The sequence below is a fragment of the Echinops telfairi genome, unplaced genomic scaffold, assembly GCF_000313985.2.
Source record: "Echinops telfairi isolate 266 unplaced genomic scaffold, ASM31398v2 ScPeMD7_7407;HRSCAF=8445, whole genome shotgun sequence".
Lineage (NCBI taxonomy): Eukaryota > Metazoa > Chordata > Mammalia > Afrosoricida > Tenrecidae > Echinops > Echinops telfairi.
Window position 1 is genome coordinate 7,932,245 of NW_022111307.1, and position 16,248 is coordinate 7,948,492.

The 16,248-nt window shown below is 48.3% G+C and overlaps 1 protein-coding gene across 1 annotated transcript; it reads left to right on the forward strand.

Moving 5' to 3' along the window:
- The first annotated feature begins 10,182 nt into the window (after positions 1 to 10,182).
- Positions 10,183 to 11,070, forward strand: LOC101646198 (transmembrane epididymal protein 1-like). Its single transcript, XM_004713473.1, has one exon. The coding sequence runs from the start codon at positions 10,183 to 10,185 to the stop codon at positions 11,068 to 11,070; it is 888 nt and encodes a 295-aa protein (XP_004713530.1).
- Positions 11,071 to 16,248: the final 5,178 nt, after the last annotated feature.

Sequence of the window (16,248 nt, forward strand, 5' to 3'; positions counted from 1 at the left end):
GGGGTGAAGTGGAGAGGAAATGTTTTGAGAATGATGAGGGCAATGAATGTACAAATGTGCTTCACACAATTGATGGATGTATGGATTTTGATAAGAGTTGTATGAGCCCCTAATAAAATGATTTTTAAAAAAGAGCCCCCAATACAATGATTTAAAAAAAAACAAAAGACTAAGATCCTCTGGTTTCAGGAGGCCGTCCCATAATTATAACAAGCATATGAAAATGGACCTTCATCCGATCATCACTGTAATTGCAGCCAGACTTCCTACCTGTGAGGCCCCACCTGGGGTATTTTCTAACAACCCTCTGAAGCTGTCGTGGTGATGACCCTCGTGTAAGAGGTGAAGAGGCAGGTACAGAGAAACCAAGTGACTTGTCCCCAGCCACACAGCTAGGGAGTGGTAGAGCCAAACTGCAAGGCCGGGTACGCTGGTGTCCACATAACATGGCCTACGTCATGACTGGGAGTCTTTATGGTGGTTTGAATGAAAATCTGCAGAGTGACTTAGTGTCCTGATCAACAGGTATGCCCTTTCCATCCGGTGACATCAGCTGCATTCTCCTTAATGTATCAGCACTCGGCCCACCTCCCCCGGGTTCCCGGGTCCACTCGTCCTTCTTTCCCACCTCGGGCTCTTGGCTTTTGGGCAAATGCTGCCCTTTCCTCTCATGAGATTGATTCTTGTGTGGGGCACGTTCCTCCCTGCAGTTGCTCACCTCCAAGGCTGAAAGGTGAGTGATCTCTGGACGGAGTATGTGGGACAGGGTGCGGTGGCATGGTGGTTCAGTGCCAGGCTTGAAAGATGCCTCAGGGGCCCAGTCCCAGAATTATCCCAGTCCCTATCTGACCAGTAAGTCTGGTATTTTGTGTGATTTTGAATAAGGATGGAAACAGCGTAAGAGCCCATCAAGAGACAAATAGATCGACAAAAGGTTAGGTAGTTAGCACAAGGACTGCAGCTCCCATTACACATGCTCAGAGTTTCGAGCTTCTGGCCAGGAAGGGATGGTACACCTAGGTGGGTGTTACACCTGGATTGGCCCATCTAAGCCAGGTGAATTTGATTCAGCCAGTGAGGTCAACCAGTATTGTCGACCACACCTCACAGTGGGGCCCCAGAAAAGACAGAGGATTTGCTTCGGGGCTCTTTCCCAGTGGCTGCGGTACAATGTAGCACAGCTAGGCTGGAGCCCCCAGGTCCCAGTCCCGCAACTGTGCCGTGGACTCTGTCTGGCTTGTGTTCCATTTACTGTAGTACCTGAAACTGCTATGATTCTCTAAACATCCACTTGGATCACCAACTAGGCTTCGGCCTGAATTCTTTCTCGCATGGAGCCAAGGACCGAGGTATATCTCTCCCCTGAGCAACATAACATAATTTGGTGCCGTGACTCGGATATATAGGGTAGGCCAGCTCCAGATACTTTCCTGGAGCCGGCCCTCACATCCTGGTCTCACAGGATTCGGGCACCTTCTGGACTCTTTTTCACCTCACCACCCTCAGGAGACAGTGAGTAGCTGGAAGGGAAGCCAGGCTTAACTCCTCCCACAACACCATGGAGGCAGGCAGATGGCTCCCCAAACCGACTCATGGGGTCACTCGTAATGTATTACCACAGTCCCATGCTTTGTGTCCCTCTTTTGCCTTCTCTTACTGGTCTACGGGACTATACATCTGCCTTTCTGTGTCTGCCTTCCCAGGAGCTTGCATGCTTTCCCCAGTCTGGATTTCCGGGACGGGGCTGGGATGCTGCTGTCTGCAGGTTGGGAGAATTTCTATTCCCAAAGCCTTTCCGAGGCTCGGTGGTCCGCTTTGAGCTCTGGCCAGCTAGATGGCTGTATGTGCCTGTGTAAACCCAGCCCCATTTTCCCAGCCACATGACTCTCCATTCCCTGGCAGGATGGTGCCACCGGGGTCTGCCATTTTGGCTGCGGTTCGATGGAACACGTGACCTGGCCAAGATGATACCCACCACTCCAAACCACCACTCCAAATGGAGGGGCGGTGCCTAGGTAGCTGGTTGCTTAGGCCCAGGAGTTAGCCCTGCCTATCCAGGAGCCAAATGTTTCCCTTTTCCCCTCCATTCCCTTCAGCATTCTCCCGGTTTTACAAACAAGCTGGTTTAGTGTTCCACCAGTGTGGGTTTTTTCCTTGCTACTGGCTGGTTTTCCAAGTACCCTGTACCTGTAGGGGAAACGGCTGTGCTTTTAATTGATCCTGCTAGGAATCATAATGAGCCTCAAGGCAAGTGAGCACAGGAATATTTCCTGGTGTGCATCACAACTGGGCTGAAGTCAGGTAGGCAAAGGGCCATTAATTATGCCAAAGTGACAGTGATTCACCAGGGAACTGCAGAACCTAATGCAAGATTTTTAGGGTGGCTAAAGGAGGCCCTGAAGAATCATAATGCTGTATACATAGAATCCTATGAGGGGCAAGTCTTACTCAGGGACAAGTTTCTCACACAGGCTGCACCAGACATTCACAAGAAGCTCCAAAAACTAGTGCAGAAGCCTGAAGGAGCTACCCTCGAGGAGATGGTTGCTTGTGCTAATGCGGCCTTTTACAATAGGGAGCAGGAAGGGGAGGGTAGAGCCCGGGAGAAGGAGAGAAGGAAGGACATTCGGCATGCCCAGATATTGGCTGCACTGGATAACTGACACCCACCGAATGCCTCCCAGGTTTCTCAGATCTTTGAACCAGGTAACAGGTGCTACATTGGCCAGCAGCCAGGTCATTGGGCTAGGAACTGCCCTAACCAGAACAAGCCTCCTGGAACCCCAGGTTTCCATTGCAAGCGGACCGGCCACTGGGCTGGCCTCTGTCCTAAGGCAAAAAACCTGGAGGAGGGACGTCCACGGGACAACGTGCAACTGCTAATAGAGGAGGATTGAAGCCGCCCGGTCCGGACAGCCCAGTAGCAAGAGATAGCTGTTATGGGTCTGGAGCCTAGGCTTCCTAGCAGTCCCTGAGTGTCCAGCTCCTCTCCTAGGCCGAGATATACTGTCCAAGCTGCACACCTGCAGAGTCATCAGGCCTCAACCTCATCCCTCCACAGCTTTCCAAATGTTCCTCACGGTGGAAGAGCCACAGATTCCCCCCAGGAACCATGGGAAAAAGCCGTGGCCCCTGAAGTTTGGGACACAAGAGTCCCCGGCAAAGCTAAATATGCTACCCCTGTAAAGATATCCGAAAAGATCCTACCCAGGTTCCCCATTACCAACAGTATCCTTTGAAACCTGAGGCCATCAGAGGATTACAACCCCTTATTAGTAAGTCCCTCCAACATGGACTCTTGGTCCCTGTTAGCTCCCCCTGTAACACCGCCATATTGCCAGGTGAAAAGAAAGATGGGTCTTATCGGCTGGTCTAAGATCTCGGGATAATAAATGAAGCAGTGATCCCATGGCACCGAATAGTGCCAAACCCCTGTACCCTCCTTGGGGAAATTGTGCATGCTTTTATCCCGTTCCTGTGTTGGCAGTGTGTGGCAAACAGAAGGATTTCTCCCAAGTTGTCTCCCCCAAATATATACCAAACTTAGCTGCTTGCGAATGACTATACACTTGGAGGTCATCAGGAGTAGATCAGGGGTCATTCTCCCTAAGAGCTATCAGCCAGCTAGACAAAGCAGACACCACTGTTTATCCCATAACAAGTAGGGCACACTCTCTGATAAGGACAGTAGTTGTCTGTTTCCTTGTAGGAGACCCCAGAGAGGTCAAACCCGCCCAAGGATGACCAAGGTTAGGCTGCCATCATGAACTAGTTTCCGCCCATCTTGTCACATGTATACCCCTAGACCTTCCCATTCCTATGGGCACACCCCTAGCTCATCCCCTTCCTGTCATGCTTATACCTATCATACATCCCCTTCCTACGATGTGTATGCCTATTGTACTGTCCCTTCCTGTGACGCGGGGTTACCTGTAACCATGCCTCCCAAAGGAGATATAGCCCTTGGTTAGCAATAAAGTGGGGACTCTCTCCTGCTCTCATGGCTGGGCTCTACCCAAGAGGACCACCAAGCAGGGCTGAGGTGAGCATGCTACCATGAATTGTGTCTGACTCCATTTCTTCCAATCTCTCCTCTACATCACTGTACAATTACGCCTACTGGACCTGTGATGATTTGTGGGGGACCTACCTCCCTTTCTCCCCACAGGTGGCACCCAACGTGAGGCCTGGTAGGAGAAGAACTCTTTTGACTATATCCCATGTAACAATTGTACGGCCTCATCGGACAGAGAGTGAATCGGGAAAACTTTTTTTGAGTTTATTTTTTTAAGTGTGTTTTTAGTCCGAGTGAGATATGGGTCAGGCAAAGAGCAAGGATACAGAGTGTGGTATCACTTTGCCAACTCTTGGAGAAACAAAAGGTGAGGGTAACAAATAAGAGAATGAACAAGTTTCTTCAATTGGTAGAGAAATTCAATCCTTCTTTTCCAGAGTCAGGAACCTTTGATATGGAGATCTGGGATAAGGTAGTCATTAACTTAAGAAAAGCTCACAGGGAAGGCCAGAGCATACCCATGGAGACCTGGGTTCTGTGGATGCAGATTAAAGAAATGTTGGAGCCGCTGCAGGATGATAGAATAAAGGAATAAGACCAGAAAAGCAGTGAAAAGCCTCTAAGCTACGCAGACTTAAATCAGGTGAGAAGCAGGCAAAATGAGTATCAGGCAGATGAGAAGATGTTAAATGGAGCTGAGAAAACCAAGTCTAAATCAGAAGAAGATATCAGACTAGAGCCACCAGAGTATAGTGTAGGGAATCACAATACTATCAAGCAAGTCAGTGCTGGAGGGAGAGATGAGATTAGCTCCAAAGAAAAGCAAATGGAGAGATTTAACATAGAATGTTAGGTTCGGGAGGCAAAAAGCAAAGAGGCAGTGTGTAGAAAGATGCCTTTGCTTTCACAGGTAGAAAAGAGCATAGCTCAGGAAGCAGATTTAGAATTTCAAGTGGCGTATCCCATGAGGGTTATAGACAGGGAACCTGACGAGCAGCACCCAAAAGGGATTCACAGTGTTCCCGATAAGGAACAGGGCATGCTGTTAGATTATTTTAGAATATGCAGGAGTGTAGAGAAGAAGCCAACCTCATGGCAGATGTTTTAGCAAATTATATGAGACCTAAAAGAAAATGCTTTAGCTGTGGGAAGACAGGTCATCTTCAAAGAGAGTGCAGACAGCACAGGCCAATCAGCCTGGCTGTGAAAAGCAAACTGCAGCCTAAGCCAGAGCATGGGCCAGGGCCAGCTAATTCAGGTTTAAAAGACCCTGAACTTTGCCCATGCTGTAGGAAGGGAACTCATTGGGTGAGTCAATGTGGCTCAAAATTCGACAATAAGGGGTTGCCCTTAGCCAAGGCTACCTGGCGGGAAAATAGTGGAAGGAGCTTGATCCAAGTCCCGCCTAACAGAGCTCAGAAGGCAAAGCCTCTGCCTAAACCGCTAGAGAGTCTTTGAATGGCAGAAATCGCAGGTATCACCTAGCTTCACAGCAGGAGACCAGATCTAGCAAAAGCCCAGCCCCTGCAGTGGGTTTGAGTAATCAAGAAAAGGCTCAGAACCCCTTACAGCAGCCTGTCCATTCTAAAAATCAGGAGCCTCTTGTTGAAAGCGTAATACAGTTTTTAACAGGAAGATTTAGCCTAAGTACTCAAGGAATTAAAATTGACACTGGAGTTGATCAGAGTTGTGAGGAAAAGACATAAGCTGTGATTAAATCAGAAATTATTAAGAGCGGAAATGGGGTCCACTACCTAAAAGAACTATGGGATGTTTATTAGGAAAGTCCAACATAAATTCTCAAGGTGTTGCTGGAGTTATTGGTCAGGATTATGAAGAAATTAAAGCGGTGATAAAATCTGATATGCCATGGTATATAAAGGTAAATCGCTTAAGCCAATTTTTCCTTCCTTGCTCTTCCAGAGTTAAAAGTTACAACTATCAGGAAAGAGTACTTGAGAAATCTGACCTCCACCCTTTGAAGCAAGGGGTCTTCTGGAATGCTGTTGTGGGGAAACAACAGCGCCACACATGGAACTAGAAATCGAAGGGGAGTGGCTTTTAAACTTTGGATATGGAGACATTGCCTTAGGGCATTCAGGAGGGCCTACGACCATCCCGTTAACTTCCCCTAAAGCCAGCACGGAAGGAATGAGTGAAGTTAACCAAGACAGAATATTGCAAGATTGTAAAATCCAGTGTAAAAAGTCTGAAGAGCAATATGGCTTAATGGCGCTTGTAACCTTATCAGTAAACTTGGAGAAAAAATGTCTGTTTGGTAACTTACTTAAAGAACAGCTGAACAAATTTATTAAGAATTTTTTCAGTCTTTCAAAGTATGGTAAGAAGTTCTCCCAATTAGTCAGCTCTCTTAATTCTCTGAGAGCTGGGAGCCAAATTTTACATGTTAACTCTCCAGATTCTCTGAGGGCTGGGAGCCAGTATTTACATAACAATGAAGGCTGTCTAACTAGTAGTTTTACTGGTTCAAGACCAAGCAAGGTAACTGAGATTGCCAGCGGTGCTTTAATATCTGGATTGTTAAAACAGAAGGGGGAGAAGAAGAATCTTATGTGTGACAAATTTCATTTGGTCAATTTAACAAAAAAAAAATTTCCTCCTTACTAAACACTTGTAACAAAATTAGGGCAGATAAGCACATTTTCACTTCTACAGAGAAAACTGATCCTAAGAAGTCCCAAGAAGATGGAAATTGAATTTGGGATCCAGGTCCATTCACCTGGAGAAAGGGCTACGCATTTATGTTTCTGCAGAATGAAGCTGATATAGTCTCCTTAGAAGGACGCAACCAAGTTTGGAGAAAGATGGACAAGCAAGAGATGGAGAAACCACCCAATCTTAATCATAATTCCTTTTTCAGGTTGATGACACCCTGAAGAGAGGGGCTATTTGTTTATGTTTTCACAGGCAAAGGAGATAGGTGGATTTCTCTTCAGCCAGCAAGGCCCAGAAGAAAGGAGGGATGCCGATGCTGTGATGTGACTCTGTCCTGTTACTGAAGTTATTCAAACCATCAAGAAGACCTCGCAGATGCCTGAGAATGGCGATTGCTGACTGCTGAGATATTTCTTCCATTGTGGATGCTGTCTAAAGGACACTCTGGGACTCTATCATAACTGAACATTTTATACAATAGTGCCTGGACTATTACTACAGACTATTGTTTTGCTGAAAGATTAAGATCTTGGACTTGTCAATGCTGTAATGTAATTGGAATGTAACTGATTTCTGTGTAACTCCTAACCTATATAATGTAACATTGCATGATTGGGATTTGATTAAGAAACATTTGCAAGGGTTTAAAAGAAAACATTTCATTAGATGTTGACCAGCTTAATAAGGATATTTTCTATACATTCAAAGACAAGCTTGAGGCATCTCTCGGCTCTGATATGATTAAGCAATTGGTGAATGGCATGGAAGGGTTGGACCCGCGAGCTTGGGTGCAAAGCATTTCACACAGCTTAAGTTCCAGTCTGACTGTTGTTTATCATCATAATTTTGATGCTCGCAGTCTCGTGTCGCTTCTATAGGAAGCTAAAAGATATGAAAAGAGACCATGTTGCCTCCGTGACACTTAAATTTTAACACAATGCAGAAAGGGGAAATGTGGGATACTAGCACTAAGGGAAATAAAACTGGGACTTAATCCCTGAAGTGTATGGAGGGAGTCTGGAAAGCCAGTGTTCCATGGTAGGAAAGCCGCCACTCTGGTAGTTGGAGGTATAGTCCAAGTGCATTTTCTTGCGGTAATCTATTTCCACAGTTTCTCCCTCGAAAGCTGTGCTGCCTTAAAGTGAGCACATGGTCGATTCATTCTCTCTACAGAGGCAGATAATCCTATTTGCTCGTTTTCTTCCCGCCACGGCATCTAGCCCCTCTCATACCTTCCTCCAAGAGCAGATGGGCATAGGGGGTCTTTATCCTCCATGCCTGGATTCAAAATGTTTACCATAAGCCTGAATTTTTGGCTATATTAATTGGATCATGGAGTTTTGCCTTGACAGCTTTTAATGTATGGAAAATAACCATGTTGCCCATGTGGCTCTTTTGAATTTTATATATAAAACAAAAGGGGGGATTATGGGAAACAGAAGGATTTTTCGCAGGTTGTCTCCCCCATATATATGCCAGACTTAGCTGCTTGCGAATGACTGTGCACTTGGAGGTCATAAGGAGTAGATTAGGGGTCATTCTCCCCAAGAGCTATCAGCCATCTAGACCAAAGCAGACACCACTGTTTATCCCATAACAAGTAGGGCCCACTCCCTTCTGATAAGGATAGTAGTTATCTGTTTCCTTGTAGGAGACACCAGAGAGGTCAAACCCGCCCATGGATGACCAAGGTTAGGCTGCCATCATGAATCTAGGGTCCGCCCATCTTGTCACATGTATACCCCTAGACCTTCCCATTCCTATGTGCACACCCCTAGCTCATCCCCTTACTGTCACGCTTATGCCTGTCATACATCCCCTTCCTAAAATGTGTATGCCTATTGTACCGCCCCTTCCTGTGACGTGTGGCTACCTGTAATCATGTCCCCCTAAAGAGATATAATACTTGGTTAGCATTAAGGAGAAAGCTCTCTCCAGCTCCTGGGGGCCCAGGAGCTCTCCCCGGTTCTCCGTCCCCGAGGCCATCTCCTGCTCTCATGGCCGGGCTCCCCCACGAGGACCACCAAGTGGGGCTGAGGTGAGCATTCTGCCATGAATTGTGTCTGACTCCATTTATTCCAGTCTCTCCTCTACCTTTCATGCTCTCTATAACTTTACTATAATCTTTACTTATTATCGCTGTACAATTGTGCCTACTGGACCTGCGATGATTTGTGGGGGACCCACCTCCCCTTCTCCCCACAAGAGATGTTGTCACCCAGTACCCCAAAGATTTGGGTCCATATCTCTTAAGGGGGGAAATGTTACTTAGGGACTGGGACATCTATTACACATTCTCAGAGGTTCTACCTTCTGGCCAGGAAGGGGTGGTACACCTAGGTGGGCATTACACCTGGATTGGCCCATCTAAGCCAGGTGAATTTGATTCAGCCAATGGGGTCGACCGGTATTGTCAATCATGCTTCCCAATGGCGCCCCTGAAAGGCCAGAGGTTTTCCTCTGGGCTCTCTCTTTCCCAGTGGCTGCTACACGATGTAGCATAGCCAGGCTGGAGTCCAAGCGGCCAGGCCGCAGTCCCGCAATTGTGCTGTGGACTCTTGTCTGGCTTGTGTTGCATTTACTGTAGACCTGAAACTGCTACTGTTCTCTATCAACCCACTGGGATCTCAAACCAGGCTTCGACGTGAATTCTTTCTCACGCGGAACCAAGGACTGAGGTGTATCTCTCCCCTGAGCGATCTAACAATATCATTCATAGAAATCATTGAGCAATGTCAAGCATGCAGGACTTTAGCGAGGAACTGGAGTAAGAACAATAGTCAAATGATTACTGAACACTGCCCTTCAGTGAACATTTGTTACATGCCTGGCCCTCGGCTATGCATTGGTCAAGTTCATCCTCACAACGGTCCTGAGAAGGAATGTCTTCCGCTTCCACAGACCAGGAGATTGAGGGTAAAGAAGACAGAATGACGTTCCCGACATCGTGTGACATGGAAGTGTTGGGGCTTGAGAATCTGTCCCTTTGCCTAGCACCCACTCTGGGCTTTGCAAGCAAACGGATCAACCTGGAGCCTTGTCCCGGCTCTGCAATGGTGTCTGACAGCTGCTAAGACTTTTATTGAGAAAACAAGATGCAGCGTGCTTGGCACAGAAAGATCCTCAATAGGAGAGCCCACCCACCCCCTGTTTTTGTTTACCCCCACACCCCTTTTTGTTGGGGCACCTAACCTCTTTACGCCCCCACCCCCTACTCTCTGTGGGGCAAATCCCACAGCAAGCAGAGGTACGTTGGATTTAATTATGGAACCATGAGGTGTCATCAAGAAGTTTGAAAAACAGAAGAAGAATTCCACCGTGGAGTGACTCAGCTTGTTTCCACTTTACCCAACAAAGGGGCAAGGCCAGTGGGAGGCGTCCCATGTGGAAAGAGCTCACCAGGGCATCTCCACAGGGCTCAGCGGCAGCTTGGAAGTGGCTGCTCCCCTGCCAGCTCTCACCTTGTTGGCGCCGGCCCGCACACCGAGACCATGGGTACCTTCAAGGGGCACGTGGTGCCAGGAACATACTTCCTTGGCTATTCCCTCTACTACTCAGTGCTGGTCTCTCTGGCCCTGCTACGGAAACAGAGGCTCGTCAAACCCCCTCTGCCCCGAAGAGAGAAGTGTGAGCGGGTGTGGTGTCATCTGGGGCTTGTGGAAGGGTCCATCAAGTTGTTATGCCCCCTGGTCAGTATCCTAGGTGAGCTCTTCTATCCTCTGGGCGTGAATCATCTGAAGCTAATAGATTGGGAGGACCCTCACCGGTCATTCGTGTACAAGGACTATTGGCAGCATATCACCATGTTTGGCTTCTTCCTGCTCAGCGGTGCGGTGGACATCGTGAGCTGGTTTTGTCTGGCACGGCAGATGGCGCCTTTGGAACAGGCCATCGAGGCCCTGGCTTTCTATGTGCTGATGCTGCTGATGGCCACTCATGTGGAGAACAAGAGCGCCCTGGAGGTCCGAGTGCACCTTCTGCTCCTGGTGCCCACCTGCCTGTTGGCACTGGTGCTCACCATCGAGGTCTGGGTCCCAGACCAGCCCCGGCTCTGGGTGCTCAAGGCCTGGATGCGGCTGGTGTTCAGCAGCTGGCTGCTGCAGATCGGCGTGCTGTTGTACGCGCCCCCCTCGGGACAGCCCTGGAGGTCAGAGAACCCCGAAGACCTTGCCTTTGTCACCATCTTCTTCACCTGGCACCTGGTCTTAGGGGTTGCCATCCTGGCAGTCATCTACGGTCTCTACAGCCTCTGGCACCACCGCTGCTCCTCCTTCATCCAGGTGTCAAGGGCCAGGTACCAGCCATGCCCCACAGACCCAAGTGGGGAAGAGCTACTGAAGCCCAGGGTTAAAGCTGCGCTGTTGAGTGGGGGTGTCTAGGGACAGAAGATGTCTGGGTTCTGCTTCTTGTCATGAGAGGGGTGAAGCACTGGGTTGGGAGGGTGGATTCCATCCCTGGAGCCAACATCCTTGTTCCTACATAAACCTTTCAGCTCCTGGGATGGTGCTGGATTCATTGCTCTGTTATCTCCAGGGGCAGTTCTCTGTCTCTCCTGACATGGATCCTGGCAGCCCCCCCCCCCCCCCCCCCACACACACACACACATACACCTACAGGAAGAGAGGACAAAAACTGCTGGCTTCCTGCTGAGAGCTTTTGAGATGCAAGTGGAGGGAAGGCCATGGGGGAATGGAGGGACTTAGGGGCTCAGAGCAGGTGACAGAGGAGCCCAGGGCTGCAGAATGCTCAGGGCTTGTGTCTCCTTCATGTCTCTCCGCTTTTGTGGGCTTTTCAATGTTCACACTAAAGGTAGCCAATTGAGGACCTTCTTTTATGAAACTTAAAATGGAACAAGATGACTTCTGAGTCTGAGAGGAGGACAGATGAGAGGAGGGGTGTGTGTGTGTGTGTGTTAGTTGCTTGGCAGGGTGGCTGGGGGTGGGGATGGTGGGTTGGCTGGCAGTTAGTGTAACAGGGATTCAAGGTTGGGGAGAAAAGAGGCCAGGGGGGATTTTCAAAGATGGGGACTTTGTAAGACAGAGACCTGCTGGAATGTAGGGGACTGCCCTTGTTGCTGTGCTGTAAAACCACTCTGCGCTTCCCACTTCTCTCAGTAAAGTCTGCTGTGTGTACCCTGTCTCTGCTGCATGATTCCCTGAAGCCAGAGCCCATGCTCAGGTCTGGATCCAGTTGGTGGCAGCAGGGAGAGGAGCTGCCACGGAATGTGTGGTGTCCACCACAGTGAGGACAAGAACCCCTGGAGATCCACATGGAGACTGCTCCCTGTGGTGCCCCATTCCTGAGGACCATAGTACCCCCTGGGGCACGGCCTGGGGTGGGTGGGGGTGGGTGGGCTGAAGGGGGTCCAAAGATGAAAAGGCGTCTATAGGAATACCAGGAACTTGTAGAAAAGTTCTGTTATTGGTCTCCCTGAATGAGGAAAGGAAGACAAAAAGAAACAAAAAACCCACTGCCATCAATTCTGGCAGGGTAGAATAATGCCTCTGTGAGCTTCCAAGGCTGTCAGTCTTTACAGTGGATGGGAACTGCTGACCTTGTCATTAGGATCTAAACATAGAACCCACTATGCCACCGAAACTCACTGCCATCAATCAAGTGGATGCCAACTCACAGTGACCCTCTCACACAGGGTAGAAATGCCCCTATACGTCTCTGAGACTGTACTGTCTACAAGAGTAGAAAGCCTCATCTTCCTCCAACCAGCAAAGCAGCAGCCTCTATACAGGACAAGGTAGAACGGCCCCTGTGAGATTGTGAGACTGTAACTCTTTACAGGAGTAGAAAGCCCTGTCTTTCTCCCGAGGACCAGCTGGTGATTATCCCGCTGATTTCTCTTACACGTCCACACAGAAGACATTGCAACTCGTGTGTAACATGGTCTACTTCCTCTTGGGGAGCTTTGGCTGTGCGGAGCAGGTTATGCATTGGGCTACTACCTCAAGGTCAGCAGTTCAAACCCACTAGCCTCTCCACAAGGGAAAGATGAAACTTTCTGCTTCTGTAAAGATTTCCCGCCGCAGAAGTTCTCTGTAGGCTCACCATGAGTCCAATCACTTGGCGGCAGTCTCTGTGTGTGTGTGTGTGTGTGTGTGCGTGCTTGCTTCCTCTTTCAATGTTCATGCCACCCACACGACCCTTGGTGCCTTTAAGTCACCCTCCAACCCTCACTGAGGACTTGCCTCCAGCCCACGGTTGCCATCCGCTTGGGCAAATTCTTGTCTTTGCTCAGTTCTTATTCACAAGTCTAGACACCCAGTGCTATGATTTCTTCATGTTCTGTGAACTCCAAATTGCCCCAGTCAGCCACCCCATTATTCATCAAGGGTAGCCCGAGCTAAATAACACCAGGGAAGGCCTCTCTCCTGATGTCTAAATCACCTCGTCCACAGCTTCCCATGCTTTGCCTCTTCTATGGTAATTAATTCTATGTGATAGATTCATGGCAGATTTCGTCTTAAAGAAAAAATCATGTCAAGGGTATGTGAAGCACTCCTACAGCCCAGTGAGGACCAACAGCCCAATACAGAAATGATAGCAGATCTCAAAGACATTGTTCTGAAGATTCATGAATGGTTGACAAGGACACAAAAAAGATGCTGAACCTCATTAATCACGAGGGGACGTCAGTCAGAACCAACACTGGGTATAGAGCATGGTGGACAGTATATATTCAAGAAAGATTGGCTCTGTCCTTTCATGGATGCATTCAATACTTATGACTCCCTATTTCTTGAGCATCTACTATGTGTGAGACTCGATGGTGGGCCCTGAGAATAGTGAAGGGGCCCCAGGGCCAGGGAGCTTGCCTTCAAATGGATCATAAGCCAGTGGTTGGAGACAGCCAAGCACGGTGTGAAAGAGCTGTGACTTGGGGATGGAGAAAACCTTGGGAAAGTGATTGCTCCACAGGGACCTGAAGAATGCAGGTGGCCAGGGAAGGAAGGGGCAGAAATGTTCAGGAATGAAGACAGCACTTCTGGGAACATCCTGAAGTCAACAATCTGGGGTCAGAGACAGTATAAGTATCCAAACAACTGAGAGAGAATGGGGTGCTTGAACCTCAGTGTATATGAGCCGGGAGGGGTGACCAATGAAGATAAAAAGGCAGTAATTGGGTTCATCTAGATGGCATTTGGCATGTGTGCACAGCCAACAGTTATGATCAACTATCACTCACAGTCCACGTGGAGCAAGGTTTAGAGGAGGGCACACCTGGAAATGGAGAAAAGAGAGGACAGAGAAGCTGGACAGCAAAGCTCATTCAGATGGTTCTGGACGGGCTGCTGAGGCTGCAGGTCAGTGGGGTGAGCAGGGGCTGAAGAAATCAGAGTCAGCGCTGGGAAGCAAGGCAGTGTGTTGCAAAATCACCAAAAGCAGGACAAGGAGCTGGAAGAGACGCAGTGCCTTGTGATGGAGACGTTAGTGTGACTGGCCCAGAAGCAGGTGGTGAATTGGGCCTGGAGCTCAAGGGAGAGGGGCAGATAGAGATGGAGACAGGGGCCTCATGACACGTGAATGGTCCTTCAACCAAGAAGAAATCATCCGAGGAGAAGGCCCGGGGAGAGGGGGCTTACAACAGAAGTCTGGGCACCAGCATCTGCCTGGGGAAAGAGAGGCCAGCCAGAGAGGAAGGAGGAAAACTAGTTGCATGTGGCCGCTCAGAACACAATTGCTTGAGAAAAAGGGAGTAGCCAGCAAAGCCTCTTTCGTCACTCCTCTTTCATTCTCTCCCCTCCCAGGGAAGGCCTCAGGAGGAGACTTGTTCTCCTCCAACCCACAGGAACAGGTCCTGCGGTCCCCCACTAGACTGTTGCCCAAGCAACATCAACAACACGCTTGTCTGGGGCCAAGGCTTGGAGCCCCAACAGATTCAACTTGAAAACATTCCTAAAGGCCAACAAACAGTCCTTGAATTAACTACAAGCTTTTCTTTCTTGTTATATTTTGTTTTGTGTTTTGTCATTGGTTTGTTGTTGTTGTTGTTTTGTTGTATATTGTTGCTTGGTTTTGCTCTGTCTTGTTTTCGTGCATGATTTTGCACATCTCCTCAAGTCTGTCTAAATTAGATAGGCTGTATGAACAATCTGGAGGAGAAAACAACGTGACCGACAGTTCTGGGGGTATATGGGAGAGGGGGATGTGGGGGGAAAGATAGTGCTGTTAACAAACCCAGGGACAAGGGAACAACAAGTGATCCAAATTGGTGGGGTGGAGAGTGTAGGAGGCCTGGTAGGGCATGATCAAGTGTAATGTAACCAAGAGGAATTACTGAAACCCAAATGAAGACTGAGCATGATAGCGGGACAAGAGTAAAGTCAAAGGAAATAGAGGAAAGAGATAGGAGGCAAATGGCATTTATAAAAGTCTAAATAAAGGCATGTACATATGTAAACATATTTATATATGAGGATGGGAAAATAGATCTATGTGCATATACTTATAGGTTTAGTATTAAGGTAGCAGATGGACATTGAGCCTCCACTCAAGTACTCCCTCAATGCAAGAATACTTTGCTCTATTAAACTAGTATTCCCGATGCAATCGATGAAGACAAAGTGGGTGCATAAGCAAATGTGGTGAAGAAAGCTGATAGTGCCTGGCTATCAAAAGATATAGCATCTGGGGTCTTAAAGGCTTGAAGGTAAATAAGCAGCCATCTAGCACAGAAGCAACAAAGCCCACATGGCAGAAGCACAGGAGCCTGTGTGATCTCGAGGTGTCGAAGGGATCAGGTATCAGGCATCATCAGAACAAAAAATCATATCATTGTGAATGAAGGGGGGAGTGCGGAATGGAGACCCAAAGCTCATTTGTAGACCACTGGACAACCCCTTACGGAAGGGTCTCGGGGAGGAGACGAGACAGTCAGGGTGCGATGTAGCAACGATGAAACATACAACTTTCCTCTAGTTCCTAAATGCTTCTTTCCCACCCACTATCATGATCCCAATTCTACCTTACACATCTTGGTAGACCAGAGGATGTATACTGGATAGGAACTGGAAGCACAGGGAATCCAAGGTGGATGATTCCTTCAGGACCAATGGTGACAGTGGCAGTACTTGGAGGGTAGCAGGAGGGTGGGTTGGAAAGGGGGAACCGATTACAAGGATCTACATATAACCTCTTCTCTAGGGCACGAACAGCACATAAGTGGGTGAAGGGATACGTCAGACAGTGAAAGATATGATAAAATAATAACATAAATTATCAAGCGTGCATGAGAGAAGGGGGAGCAGGGAGGGAGGGGCAAAATTGAAGAGCTGATGCCAGGGGCTTAAGTGGAGAGCAAATGTTTTGAGAATGATGAGGGCAATGAATGTACAACTGTGCTTTACACAATTGATGGATGTATGGATTGTGATAACAGTTGTATGAGCCCCTAATAAAATGTTTAAAAAAATAAAAAAAAGAAAGAAAGTTTACTGTAGGCCAAAGGAGTCCTGGTAGAGGCATGGTGAAGTTTGAGAAGGTCAGCAATTTGAATCTACCAGCTGTTCCAAGGGAGACAGATGTGGCAGTCTGCTTCATACAAA

Excerpts from the sequence above, each read along its gene's own strand:
- LOC101646198 (XM_004713473.1), top strand. The coding sequence starts at position 10,183 with ATGGGTACCTTCAAGGGGCACGTGGTGCCAGGAACATACTTCCTTGGC.